This window comes from Ambystoma mexicanum, chromosome 9 (assembly GCF_040938575.1).
Source record: "Ambystoma mexicanum isolate Mex_15411 chromosome 9, UKY_AmexF1_1, whole genome shotgun sequence".
NCBI classification, from domain to species: Eukaryota; Metazoa; Chordata; class Amphibia; order Caudata; family Ambystomatidae; genus Ambystoma; species Ambystoma mexicanum.
In genome coordinates, this window is record NC_090931.1 from 878545371 (window position 1) to 878560311 (window position 14941).

A 14941-nucleotide genomic window follows, 5' to 3' on the forward strand; every position below is an offset into this window, starting at 1 on the left:
CAGAACTTTTTTGAAAGAGCAATTATCCTCCTGTGTACCACTCCTCTTTTGTACCTCAACTTCTTCACTACATCTCACTAATCTATTAGAGCGTAACACACATGTTCTTTTAGCCCACATATACTGCATTCGATTGCACACCTTCCCAAAGTCCACAACTCACCCAATTGGAGTATTCTGTCTCTGCGAGAGCACAGGGCTCCAGATGACCGCCTATTCTACATGTACAGAACAGAGAACAGGCCAGTAGAAATTAGAACCAGGGTGGGGAGCATGCCTCCCTTGACTGGGACCATTCTCCTCCCTGTGACCGGCCTTCCTTTGCACATCTATGCAGAATCACCTGACTTCTCACTGAGGGTTACAATCCATTTCAAGCCCTTCACCTAACCAGCCGTAGGCAGAGATGTGGTCCAACACAGCACACTGCATCCCCCCACATATCACCTACCTTTTGTGACATTTATCGGGGTCCATGTTTTACTCTGCTCTAGTTACTCTGTCAGTATGTCAGAGTAAAGTCTACCTGGAACCCAGTTAAGTGCTGTGACGCAGTGCCCAATGGCACGCAGCACTACAAGGCCTTACTGGGTAGGTTCGCTCATCACAAATCGCCAAGCCACATGTAATAACTATACAACACCACCTGCACTAATTCACCTCTCCCCCAGAGTACTGCATCTCTTCCACAAGACCACATCTCTTCTGTTATAGACCACGCCACCTCCACTAAATCGCACCCATGTTCGGCAACATTTTCACTGGTACACAGCACCACCTCCACTGGCATCAAAGTATCCGCACTGTAGAGCTGATGAGTGCATATAGCAGATGAGTATGTAGAAAGAACGAGTGCATAGAGCAGATGAGTGCGGGGAACGGATGAGTGCGCGGAGTGGACGAGTGCATGGAGCGAATGGGTGCGCAGAGCGAATTGGCGCGTAAAGCGGATGCGTGCGCAGAGCGGATGGGTGCGCAGAGCGAATGGGTGCGCAGAGCGGATGGGTGCGCAGCGTGAAAGAGTGCGCAGTGCAAAAGAGTGCTCAGAGCGGAAGAGTGCGCAGAGCAGAAGAGTGCGCAGAGGGGAGGAGCGTGTAAGATTGGAGGAGTATGTAGAGTGGATGAATGCGTAGAACAGACTTGTGGGTAGAGCGGACAAGTGTATGGAGCAGATGAGGGCGTATGAGCGAATCAATGCGTAAGAGAGGAGGCCATGTCGACCTCTTTATATATAATCCCTCCATTGGAGGGCACATCCTTGACTAGACCAGGCCTCTTCTGCTAGACCATATCCCCTCTATTATATCAAGGATGTCTACTATATTGCACTTTCCTTAAGAGACCCCTGATTCCCCACTAAATTACTCCACCAAACCACAACCCCCTCCATTAAAACACACGTCCGTCAACAGAGCACGCCTACCCACCCCCAAACCCCCAGGATATACTTTCTCCTTCCTCTAGGCAGACTCTGTCAGTGGTCGAAGTGTGAACAAAGGACCAGTGGTACCCTGGCCTTGGCTAGGGGACAGGGTCCGGGGGGTTGGGAGGGATGGGCAGGCTTGGCGTCCAATTTTCCATGTGTTGGCACTCTTGATCCATAATGAAGACCTTCCTTGGTATGACTTTTCGCTTGGAGGACATACATGTGTCTAAGATGATCAGCACGTGCAGCACTGTTGCCACTTGATTAGAGCATGCAACACTAATGAAATGTAAAACTCTTCCCCTGAGCTACTTTCACGGCTAGACATAGCGCACCTCTCACAGTAGCGCACCTCTCACAGTAGCGCACCTCTCGCAGCCTCCCGGTGTCACTCGAATGAGCAGAAGCATCGTTAAGCTTGATACCATTAAGGTGAGAAGTTACCATTAAAGGGATCGCTTTGGCCCATGTATTGGAGAGTGTTTAAGCTTTCTGAGAATGAAATGCCAGCTTCTTTCTTAATTAATATAACTGACCCTCAACTACCAGCAGCAATTGTCATTATCTAAAGATGCATTTATTCAGACCAATGCCAGGTAAGAAGATTGCCAGAGTGCCTCCTTCAGCCAGCAGGCTAAAATGATACACAATGCCCTGATGAGCAGATGCTGGTAAAACAGTAGTTGGATATCAATATAAAGAGGCAGAAACCAGCATCTGCAAATCAGCAGGATCGAAACAGCATGCGCATCAAAGGACCCCAAAGGGGAGTCGTGTCCAGGATGCTCGAAAAAAGAAATGGACCTCAATTCGGAAAAATGAAAAGTAATGGTCTGGCACCCCAAGGCCCTGCATTAAACCTAGAGCTATGCAAGCAAATCACTAGATCACACTTAATCCACTGGACCACAAGTTCCCTCAGCGCTCAATGAAACCTCTTCCACCACAAAACACTGATCCTCTAAATGTGACCTCTTCCACTGTAAGATAATCAACCATTTGACAACACTGCCCACACTCTACCACAATCCCTCTTTCCTAGAGCACATCCATCCACTGGACTGCAGTTCGTCCACAACACCATAGGTTCTCCACTCGATAATACTTCCTCTCCCGCTCTATCAAACACACCACATCAAACCCTCTACTGTACCGCCGATCCTAGAATGCTACTCACGACCCATCCTAGACCACACATGCTTCACTGGACCACAAGTCCCACAGTAGTTTCTATGTTCTCTACTTGATCATGCCAGCACCACTGCACCAAAGCCATTGATTAGACCAATCCTTTTCAATTAGGCCACTCCTCCTCCACCAGTTCCAATTGCTGATTAGTGCTGATCCGCCTGTCATTTTTGTTGGGAGGAGTGGAGGATGCCACTGTATTTTCCGCCCTATAAAAATGCTTCCTAACATTTGCATTTTCTCCCTTTCCACCGCTTCCCTCCTACCCCACAGGAAAACCTGGAGATTCCCATCCCCAAGTACTTTGTGAAGGAGAAGATGCGGGTGCTCAAGGACCGAGAGAAGATTCTTGCTCAGATCGTAGCCGATGCTGGGATGCAAGTGCCAGAGGTGGTAAGTGTGCCATGGTGGCAAGCCGATGACATCATCAGGTGTGCGGGAACGGAACGCTGATGTGGTGACACGTGAGAGACACAGTGCTGTGAATTTCAGAGTGGACAAAGTATTTACTTACAGTAGGTAGAGTGTATATGGGGGACTCGACACGTAGCTGGCAGAGGCGGATTTAACAGTCGCCAGGCAGACAAATGGCGAGCGGGCCCCTGTGCCCTGCCCCGCCCCTTCCCTTCCCACAATCATCAGATTGTTCTTTAAGAGCTGGAACAGGGTCAGTGCCGGTGTGCACCATGTGTGGCTGCACTTGGGGGGGGGTAGCGGCGGTGTTCATGGGGCCCTGGGCAGAGGGTGCCTCCATGACCCACCCACTTGGGGCCCTCTGTCAGTTTTGCCCACAGGGCCCTTTGCCTTAAATCTGCCACTGGTAGCAGGGCGGAGCTGACACATGGACAAGGGTTCAAATCCCCACTGGGCTAACTCATTCATTCATCCTTCCAAGGTCGCAACATGAATACTGGAAATGTGGGTGGTAAGTAACAGTAATAACGGGAATTGTAACACCTGTTGCCAAACGCTCTGAAACTGGTTAACTCCGGTGTGCAGCACTATACAAAACAAAAAGTTGTGTTATTAAACATTGCAAGCCAGCCCATGCCCTTATCTTTTAAAACCACCCTGCAAAGCGACAGTGCAGCAGAAACACTCTTAGTATCTGTCTGGACAGCGTGAAGCTGTTGGCGATAAGAACAGTAGACGAGGACCTGCCGTCGCTGTAGAATGTGACAGGCTGCTGTAGAAGAAGGGAAACACTTCAGGGCCAACCTAGAGCGGCCATTTTTGGAACAGCAGAGATAATTTGGCTGCTTAAGATTTATGAAGTAAATGTGCCACAGGTTGCGTGCTTTACACATAGCTCTCAACCATTTGTGTCACAAAGGCGGGTGAAAACACCCGATTTTATTTTTGGCGGGTGAGAGGCCCATTGAAATGAATGGGCGTGCAGTAGGCTTGGCGGGTGAGTCAGCTGTTTAGGAGGCGGGTGACACCCGCCAAAATCGTGTGAGTTGAGAGCTATGCTTTACAAATCCAGCATAACCCCGAGCTACCGAGGCAGTGCGCTCCGCTGGCTGGCAGCCTCGACAACTCGCATTGCTGTCTTCGCCATTTCTTGGAATGGGCTAAACCACCGGCTGGAAGCAATTCACGTCGTCCGGCATTATATTATTACCTCATATTTCACCCTCTCCCATCGCCATGTTATGACGTTTAGCTGGAACTGGTATGGTTTTATTTTTCTGGGGTGTTTTCTTTAATTGACAGTCCCTGAGTTCGCGAGTACTTCTTGGCAGGGATTCTCTGTGGTAATCTTGGGTTCCCCAGATAAGGCCTGCCCTGGTTTCTCTCTGTCTGTCCCCTGGGTTCCTCTTCTGTCTGCATCCCAATCTTTCATGGCTGCCGAGCTGCCATTTCCAGTGTACGCCCATATTTCATAGCCTCCTCGGCATTGGCTGCAATAGGCACAGCGACACCCACCGCCTTCTTACACTGATTGGAGGTTGGGAGAAGTTTATCAGGACTGTAAAACAGTACCACTGCGCACTGTCAACATTTCATTTCTTGCAGTGGCCAGATTTGCCAAGTGATCCGTATGTGGCGCTAGTCAGTCAGTGGTGGGCCGGAATAATGGGACATTTTTCTCCAGGCCATTGCTTCTGGAATTTCAATGGGTCTGGAGCGGTCACTGCACGCAGGCCATTCCCCTGCTCAACCAGCCTTTGATAGGCATTTTCACCTGGTGGAAAGTGCTCCTCTGGTGTACATTCAAACTGCTAAGTGCCCTGAAGTACCTGTAAGGCGACCTGAGTGACTTATGAAAAAAAAGTTTACAAATTAAATGAATATCAACTAAGTTATTAAGATTGTTATAGCAGGTCTTGCCTGGTGTGCAGCAATGCATATTGGTATTCTTGGAACAATGTTCATGAGTAGGTGAGCTTGATGTTACAGATACACATGGGCATTTGGTGCCACCACATATGCATTCTTGGTGGGTGTGAATTGGACACAGGAACTGGATACTGCGAGCTGTTGCAGCAACAGTCGCTATTTCAGCCCAGGCAATTCAAACAGGGCATACACCGGTTTATGCTTCACGGCAGCAAGGACCAGTGGTGGAAACGTGTAGCCGGTGTGCACCCAAGGTTCCCCACCACCCATACAGCAACTCTACTTCATGGTCCTTCATTGTATTCTATCTGCTCTGTAGTCTTCCAAGGCTTTAAGTGGGCTGGGGCTAACCAGGACGGTCTCCAAAAAAGTGCTCTTGAGCTGGGGTTCTCTCTGTCACCCCACAACAAGGAGGCAATATGGTCTCCTATGCTAAAGTATTCTAGAAATGAAGAGGAGTATGTGAAAGAAACTTATTTAAGTAAATGAGAAGCAATCCTCCACTCAAACAGAGCAACCGACCCTTCATCCCCATATATTGAGGTTCTCCAACAGAATATATGTGGCTCTGGTTTACAGACGTATAAGCCTAGCGTGCATTATATGTTCAGATGGTTTAATGCATGAATCACTATCACAGACATATTTGACAAATATAAAAATCAGATGTCATCCGTATGTTCCTAAAATTCTTTGACTTCATGCAAAGCAGCGAGGAACCCACTTGGGGGCTGTTTGTCCGCCTCCCCTTCCCTAGCAGTGTTTTCTTTACAAAAAGAGGGTTATTTATTCACTGGCTGAGTGGTTTGTATTCTGAGTGAGGAAGTGATTTATTTACAGACAGTGGTTTATTTACAAACCAAGCCAGAGAGATGTATTTATAATATACAGACTGAGTGCAAACAAGGCCACCTCTGGGTGTGCTAAGTAGGGCAAAACGAATGTTCGCAGAATCTCCTGATATTGTTTGCGTCAGATCTGCCCTCCTTGGGCCACGCCCAGCACTGTTTGGGCAACACGCAGCACTTACGCTACACACCCTGGTAAGAGCCTCTCCTTGACTTCAGCTCGCTCCAAACAACAACAGAACGGAATACAAGGATTGGTGAATGTGAGAGATCGGCAAGGGAGAGTGGGTTCTAGAAGAGAGAAACAGAGAGAGAGTCGAGATAAAAAGGGCAATAACACTGATCAGATAAAATAAAAAGTGGACAGGAGAGATGGTTGGGATCCAGATATTGGTGGGGTAGATATAGAGATGTTCGAGATGGGCCCGATGAAAAGAAAACAAAGAGGCAAAGAAAGGAATAGTGGCAAGTAAGTGATAAGACAGCTTGAGAGAAGGGTAGAGAGAAATTACAAGAGGAGAAAGTAGTGATAGGGCAAGGTACTGTGTGTTGTGTAGAGAGATGTGTGTAGAGAGACCGAGAGCATGGAGTGAGACATAAAGAAAGCAATAGGAACTATAACGTGCAAAAGGATGGATAGTGAAATGACTGTATGCGACTAAAGGCTTGAAATGATAGCAGAACGAGACAGTGTTAGAAATAAGGGAACAGAAGGAGGCAGGCCTGATAAAACGAGAATTAAGATTCGCTACTTGGAGAGGTACAAAGAAAGTGAAGAGAAAAGAACACGTGAAAGAGAAACAAGGCAGCAAAGAGAACGGATGAGAAATAAAAGGATTTTTTGTAACAATAGCCTTGAGAGGGAAAAAAACAAAAGAAGCATTTGAGAAAGTGGCATTGAGAGTGAAATAGAGAAATAAACGGAGAGTTTCGGACAGTGGCATTGAGAGTGAAATAGAGAAATAAACGGAGAGTTTCGGACAGTGGCATTGAGAGTGAAAGAGAGAAATAAACGGAGAGTTTCGGACAGTGGCATTGAGAGTGAAATAGAGAAATAAACGGAGAGTTTCGGACAGTGGCATTGAGAGTGAAAGAGAGAAATAAACGGAGAGTTTCGGACAGTGGCATTGAGAGTGAAATAGAGAAATAAACGGAGAGTTTCGGACAGTGGCATTGAGAGTGAAAGAGAGAAATAAACGGAGAGTTTCGGACAGTGGCATTGAGAGTGAAATAGAGAAATAAACTGAGAGTTTCGGACAGTGGCATTGAGAGTGAAAGAGAGAAATAAACAGAGAGTTTCGGACAGTGGCATTGAGAGTGAAATAGAGAAATAAACGGAGAGTTTCGGACAGTGGCATTGAGAGTGAAAGAGAGAAATAAACGGAGAGTTTCGGACAGTGGCATTGAGAGTGAAATAGAGAAATAAACGGAGAGTTTCGGACAGTGGCATTGAGAGTGAAATAGAGAAATAAACGGAGAGTTTCGGACAGTGGCATTGAGAGTGAAATAGAGAAATAAACGGAGAGTTTCGGACAGTGGCATTGAGAGTGAAATAGAGAAATAAACTGAGTTTCGGACAGTGGCATTGAGAGTGAAATAGAGAAATAAACGGAGAGTTTCGGACAGTAGCATTGAGAGTGAAATAGAGAAATAAACGAAGAGTTTCGGGCAGTGGCATTGAGAGTGAAAGAGAGAAATAAACGGAGAGTTTCGGACAGTGGCATTGAGAGTGAAATAGAGAAATAAACGGAGAGTTTCGGACAGTGGCATTGAGAGTGAAATAGAGAAATAAACGGAGAGTTTCGGACAGTGGCATTGAGAGTGAAATAGAGAAATAAACGGAGAGTTTCGGACAGTGGCATTGAGAGTGAAAGAGAGAAATAAACTGAGTTTCGGACAGTGGCATTGAGAGTGAAATAGAGAAATAAACTGAGTTTCGGACAGTGGCATTGAGAGTGAAAAAGAGAAATAAACGGAGAGTTTCGGACAGTGGCGTTGAGAGTGAAATAGAGAAATAAACGGAGAGTTTCGGACAGTGGCATTGAGAGTGAAAGAGAGAAATAAACGGAGAGTTTCGGACAGTGGCATTGAGAGTGAAAGAGAGAAATAAACAGAGAGTTTCAGACAGTGGCATTGAGAGTGAAAGAGAGAAATAAACTGAGTTTCGGACAGTGGCATTGAGAGTGAAATAGAGAAATAAACGGAGAGTTTCGGACAGTGGCATTGAGAGTGAAAGAGAGAAATAAACGGAGAGTTTCGGACAGTGGCATTGAGAGTGAAAGAGAGAAATAAACAGAGAGTTTCAGACAGTGGCATTGAGAGTGGAAGAGAGAAATAAACTGAGAGTTTCGGACAGTGGCATTGAGAGTGAAAGATAGAAATAAAATGAGAGATTTGGACAGCAGCCTTGAGAGTGAAAGAGGGAACCAGAGAAATAAGAAGAAGGAGCAAGGAAGGAGGAAAGGTAGGCGGAGCATAGAGAACATATAAAATAGACTTCATGGAACAATAACATGCCAGACAGGAAGGAAAAGAAAGAGTATGATGGGCAGAAAAGGAGACAGCAGTGATACAGGACGGACATCGAATTAGAAATAAAGATTTGGTGAATTGTGTGGCTCAGAGGAGACCGACAGAACTAACAATCCAGAGGTAGAGAAGGGACATTGCCACTGACCAGGCCATTCTGTAGACAGCGTCTCTTCGCTACACCCATTTCAGTACAGGCTTGTAGGTGTTTCTATAATTTGGTAGTCTGCACTCTGTGACCCGATCGGCATTGCATGTAAATACTATAGGCTGCCAGTAGGCATTTAAAAAACCTAGACAAAAACAACCGAAGTATAAAATACTTCCCCAAATTTGTGGCAACTGCTGGAGAGGGAAAAGAGTGAGAAGGAAAGGGGTGTGTTTGGTTGTGAAAGAAGTGATGGGAATATAAATTGTGAGAGAGTAGGGTAAGAGAGGATGAGCAAGACTAGTTTATGGGAGGCGGGTGCAGGATGTGTGATGGGGTACAATTAGGAGTTTGCTATGAATAGAAGAATGTGGGAGAAGAGGCTCTGAGTTTACAGTGTAGTGTGCATGCACGTGAGAGAGAGGTTGTGCTTTTGGACTGCTGATTACCCTTCGTACTGCCCACATCATCAGTGTAGTGGTCTTAAAGTGCTGAGGCTTGTCCGTGCAGTGGTCAAAGTAGGCGGGAGCAGCTGGGAGCGGTGCATTTACCATGTTTCCATTCCAATACTTTTATTTTAAAACAAAACTGTAGAGGAGCAGCTGAATGCCTCTGCAGGAAGTCCCGCCCCTATTCTGCCTATATGTTGGAAACCGAAAATTGCGACATGTGCAACGCCGGTAATGGTGCCAAATACACAAAAAGCCTTTGAGACAAGGTGTCCACTGCGAAAACCCTATGTGATGTATCCCCAAAAGATGACGGTCTCTTGAGGGAGTCCCCTGAAGAAGTGTGAAGATGTGAAAAGGAGAGGCTGGTGACGTCACAAGAAATTAGCGTGATGCACTGAGAAGGACGACCAAAGAAGAGAAGGCATAGACCTTATAGAATCTGATAGTGAAGTAAAGAATCAAGAAGACTTCCATGTGCGGAATGAAGATTGCACGTGTGAAGAAGCACTGCAGAAAATGCAAGCCATTTTCTAACTGTGCAGATGCCTTAAAGCAAGTAGACTATGTAATCTTAAAGGCTGGCTATACTTAGTAAATAGACTGCAGGCGGTGCTGCCAATATATATATATATAATCTGGAAATTCAATGTCACAATTTTAATAAGCTGAACCTGTGGAGAAAGGAGGATTGATAGCTGTGTGTGTGTTGCAGCAAAGAAATAAGCAGAGGCTCGAAGAAGGACCAAAGGAAGAATGCTTGGCCTGGTGTCAAAGGCTAAGGCAGTGAAAACTGGTTATCAGTCCTTGAAGAACAGTGAATGTGAGACGCTGAGGCATCCCTTGTTAAGTTGCAAAGAGGGAACACCATGAGTGGCAGGTTTCTTTATTCAGGACAATGAAATGCTATAAAATGGGGCGATTCATGGTCTCCTGTCACGTTAGTCCAGGATGGAAATAGAAGTGGCCATGTAGACCTGAGCCTTGATAAGAACATGCTCACACTCCCTTATTATCCCAGAGATGAGAAGCTACTGCAAGGCCAAGTTCAAAGACAATCTGAATGGCAGAATGCCTGAGCAATGAGAGATGTTGGGCTAATTGGGTGAGGCAGTATGGTCAAGTCCACCCACCAGCACCTGGGGTACCAGTTTACGTGCTACTAGAGAATCGACTGCTCCAGAAGGGTACAAGTGCGCCAACCAATTGTAGAGGGCCACATAATGAAGGGCCTTATAGTTTGAGAGCCAATGATGTATCGTGTTTCTAATAACTTATTGGAGTTGACTGGCACTAAGGGAGGGCATACATTGCCCACCTGACTATAGAGACCGAATCACAATCCAATCCCTTATTGAAAGTATACTTAGATACTCCTCTTAGTCCTATCATAATCCTGCATAGGTTTTCTTAGCTTGCCACGTAGTATGACATCACGTATGACGACTTTTTGCTATAAAAGTACTGTTTTGTATTAATTGCTTTGAGCTCATGCTGTGCGACATCCATTGTTGTCTGTTGTACTCCCTGTTTTCGATAATTGAGAATAAAACAGAGACATTTTGCCAACTTCCTGACTCAGTCTTCTTATTGGTGTAGGAGTTATTCTGCATCCCGTCCATCGTATGATGAGTTACTTTAATTAAAAGGACCATAAGATTTCAAAACCGTTCCGGAATGGTTGCTTTTTGAAATAAAAGTGTAGGAAGAAGTTCAAACTTGTACTTCAGCAATGGGGTTTGTGGGAAGCGGGGACAGGCCAGCAGGGAACATAGTAATTACAGCAGCTTGCCTCAACCTCATATTAACTTTGCTACCAGGACTTTCTTTGAACTCCCTCCCTTCACACCTACTTCCTCGTACCGTCACCAGGCTGGATGGCTAATGATGCAAAACAGGGCCAGATTTAAATTTCTTCTCCTGGTTCACAAATATATCCATGGTAAGGCACCGTTGTATCTATCCTCTATCCAACTCTATAAGTCTTATCGTAATCTCTGCTCTGCCTCCTCGACTGCCTTTGTAGCTCCTCGCCCTCCCCATTCTTCCAATCGCTTCCACTCATTATCTATTCTTGTTCCACTTGCATGTAATTCTCTTCCTGCATACATCTGAGAAACAGCCCACACTGATTTGTTTAAAACCAAACTAAAAGCCTACCTCCTCACCACTGAGTTACCCTCTTAACCTACCTCTCATTGCCCTGCTAGCTCACATTTTCCCTCACCTCTAACCTGCCTCTGCCTCTCACTTCCTCTGTCTCCACTCTAGCACTTAACACATTGTGATCACGTCCCGAGCACAGCTGGCCGTACCGCCTACCTGCACTTAAAAATGTCCAATGTTGGTTGACCTTAATCTATGTATGTCCCCTTATGTATTGTTCCCAGTGTCTGTTCCATTTACTCCTCTTCACAACCTGGTCACAATATCCTTCATATTCACCCCATTGTAAGAAGGTCACTGCTTCCCATCAAATCTGATTTCTTATCAATTGTATGTTCTTTTGTGATCAAAAGAACATTATTCCTCCTGTATATAATAAATAAATAAATAAATAAATAGTTCCTCTACTTCTTTTTGTACACTTCAAACACTGTGTCCATATAAAGATGAATTGTGACCCATCCAGGGTGGCAGTCAGACCCTGGTGTGCGGGGTGGAAAGCAATAGCGACCAAGAAGAGCAGGAAAGGGAAAGAGTGGAAAAACTCAGGGAGACAAAACAAACACACTTAACTCAGAACGGGTAGGGAAAATAAACTTAAGGATGACGGATAGTAATTATTTTATTAATGTCCTGCAGTTTCAAATGTTTTGACCAAAAGAACATGTTTATCAAAAGAAAGGACAAGAGCTTTCCTTATTGGCTGGAAGAACATTTAAGGAGGCCATTGCTAGAGTGCTGGCCGTATTCCATTAAGTCACATGGTCTTGAGATGTGGTCAAGGATTTCTGGGAGTTGTGTATATGTGTGCGGGGGGAGTACTCATCAGATAATCATATTGGAGACCCTTCTGCTGATAACCGATGGAGGTTCTGGTGAATCTGATCCCGCTGACTGAGGTATCAGAGCCCGGAATCGTCTTGTGCATAATGAGTGGTGGGGAGAGGAAAGTGATAGTGGGGTAACTGCTGAGGTTTGGTGCAGCACCTAAAGGTCTTTAGGTGTGATTCCCTGTTGGAGCTCAGATTGATGGCAGCAGAAGCTCCGCTCAGTCTCTCGGGGACCCCAGCGGGAACACTGCAGGAGCTTAGTGGGCTGCAGGAGGAGGCCAGTATGAACCCCAGAGGATAGCATTGCTATGCCTGCAGGAATACAGTGCAAATTCTGCAAGAGCTAATTTTGCTCCTTGCAGGTGCATTGGGTGCTCAAAGGAGCTCAATGGTAGGTTGATGAAATCTTACTATGTTTCCCAAGACATCTTCATGGAGATTATGCCAGAGTTATGTGCTATACCTGCCTGAGTTTAGTGGGGTACATGTAGGACTAATGCTGTGTGCTTGCAGAAGTGCGGTGGAGAACATGAATGTGTTTGTTTCTGTGTTTTCAAAATCTCAGCAGAGAACTTGAGAAGCTCCATTCTGTCACTAGAGGAATCCACAGCTGCTTGGACCAAGGCCTGCAGAGCGTGTTGCTGTCCCTGCACCTTAGTGCTGCCCCCTCAAGTGCTCAGTAGAGTGCTGGAATGAGTTCTCTTGAGTGCATACAGGAGCACTGTTGTGCAAAGTGGAGGTATGTGTAGAGGTTCAGTTGGATGCAAAGGGTCCCTCAACGGGTGCAAGCAGGAGGCCAGTTGAATGGCTGCAGGAGTTCATTGGAGTGCCAGTAACATCTCAGTGAGGGGCCCGTCACGAGCCCGATTGTGTGGCTGTAGCAATTCAGAGGTGTTTCTGCAGGAGAACATTTGGTAAACCCCAGGAGCTTTGCAGATTTAACTCCAGAGGCTAGGCCAGTTTATCTGCATGATCTCATTGGCGAACCAGTCGAGTCTCCCTTCGTTGCCGGAACGAGACAGGTTGTGTGGTTGTAGATGTTCAGTGGTGTTCCTGCAAGTGACCAATTGGCTATGTGCAAGAGCTCTTATGGTGTACGTGCATCAGCTAGTCAAGGTTCCTGCAGACGCTTAGTAGAACCGGCTGGGAGGCAATTAAACTGGAGTGATTTCAGAAGCCCACAAACTTTTTTCTATTATTTCACAAAATCAAAATTGCTGAAAGTGCTTGCTAGAAACCTGAAATGGACGGTTGTCCTCATTGTTCCTGTGGGTTGCACAATCTCAACAAATGACCATGAATTCATAGCTGAACATTTGTCTGCTCGGACCTCTGTGCTTTATAAATTCCAAGATCAAATCAACGTATCCCTCGTTTGCTTTTCGAGAAATGTTTTAAACTGCACTCTGCACATTTCCCATGTTCATCTGTTCATTGAAAGCAATCATGTATAAGCAATACGTTGAACAAGAACAATAGCGTGCTAGAGGACACAACAGAGAGCTCTATTGTGTGGCAGATGACCACCAGCCAGGTTAGTGCTCCCAAGGAGAGGGCCTCCAACAAGGGTGAAGGCCACCTAGTGTCTCTTTCCCTCCAGCACCATTAAAGAGCCTGTAGGTACTTTGAGTCCTATGATTATGGAGGTCACCAAGCCCTGCTTTCGAGGCTCCCTGGTTCTGGGACTGCTCCAGCAGGCCTGGATAATGCCTCTTCTTAAGAATACCTCCCCCCCCCCTTGATCCAGCAGAGTGCGCTAATTATGGCCAGATTACAACAACACAATTGCAGTCCTTCATAAAAGATCAAAGATCATCAGGTGCTGAGAGATCAGCAATCAGGTGTTTGCCCATGCAGAGGCGCCACACCTGTCCTCATTGTGACACTCTTCTTCAGATAATTGATCAGGGTAACATAGGCCTTGGTGTGCTGCTGGACATTTTGGCTGCACTTAAAACCCTTGACATGCCCACTAATTCCAATGAATTAGATACATGTCCAGGGTGTCCAAAATGGCCTCTTCTTAGATCGCTGCAAGTGACAGTGCCCAGACCCAAAGTCAGGGATTTTGCATTAGAAGAATTAGATGATTGTATGAAGAAGGTATGCCTAGCCTCCACATGTATGGTGGAGTCCGGCCTCCCACACGGTTCCTGCATCTACCGTGTCCTTTCCACATCTATATTAAACCCATTCATGACTTTCTTATCTGGCTGTTGTTTTTCAGAACTTTGCCAATGGCACCCAAATCATCTTCCGTTTAGGTGGTGATTATCAGGCTAACGTCTCCTGGATTTAATGTATCTTTGGACACATGGAGAGATGTATGACTGAGAACTGTCTGGGCTTCGTTTTTCACCTCATGCTCTTTGCAAAAATCTATTGACATCTACCCTGAAATCTCGATGTATTTCAAATGCAGTCAAAAACGCAAATTAAAAACCAAAACGCTTGGCATCATTTTGGATTTCACACTCTCGATGATCCCTCGTCCTCCTCAGGGGCTCAGTTCCACTAATTACCATTTGATGTTCACAAGGCAAATTAGCCTCTATTTTAAGAAGCACACTGTGCTACCATCGCCAGAGCTATCATCCGTTCTTAATTAGAGTACTGGAATCTTCCATATGCCTGATCCTCTGAGTGCACTCTTCTCCAGCTCCAGGCCCAGCCGAATAGAGCTGCACGCATTGTTGCTAACACCTCCCGTGCACGCTCACATCACTTCTAATCTCCGGAAGCAACACCGGCTAATGGTAAAGTCAAGGATCACCTTTACGCTGCTCCCTCCCTCGATGGCCAATCCCCTTCTTATCTCCAACATCACCTGAAATGGCGATCATCATCACAGCGGCAGAGAGCCGTTACCAAAGGCATGATCTCCACCGACAGATTGAAACTAAACAGAGCATTTGGTAGCTCATGTTCCATTCTGGCCGCGAGACACTAGATCACCCGACCAGATGATACACATTGCATTAAGGATTTGGACTTAATCAGAAAGAAAGTAAAGC

The 14941-nt window shown here is 46.0% G+C and overlaps 1 protein-coding gene across 1 annotated transcript in view; it reads left to right on the forward strand.

Annotated features, from left to right (window-relative positions):
* Window positions 1–14941, forward strand: part of IQCA1 (IQ motif containing with AAA domain 1) — a 1010495-nt gene that overhangs the window by 170721 nt on the left and 824833 nt on the right. The window contains exon 3 of the mRNA XM_069615989.1: window positions 2888–3007. Within this exon, the coding sequence (XP_069472090.1) occupies window positions 2888–3007 (120 nt within the window). The remainder of the gene's footprint in view (window positions 1–2887; window positions 3008–14941) is intronic.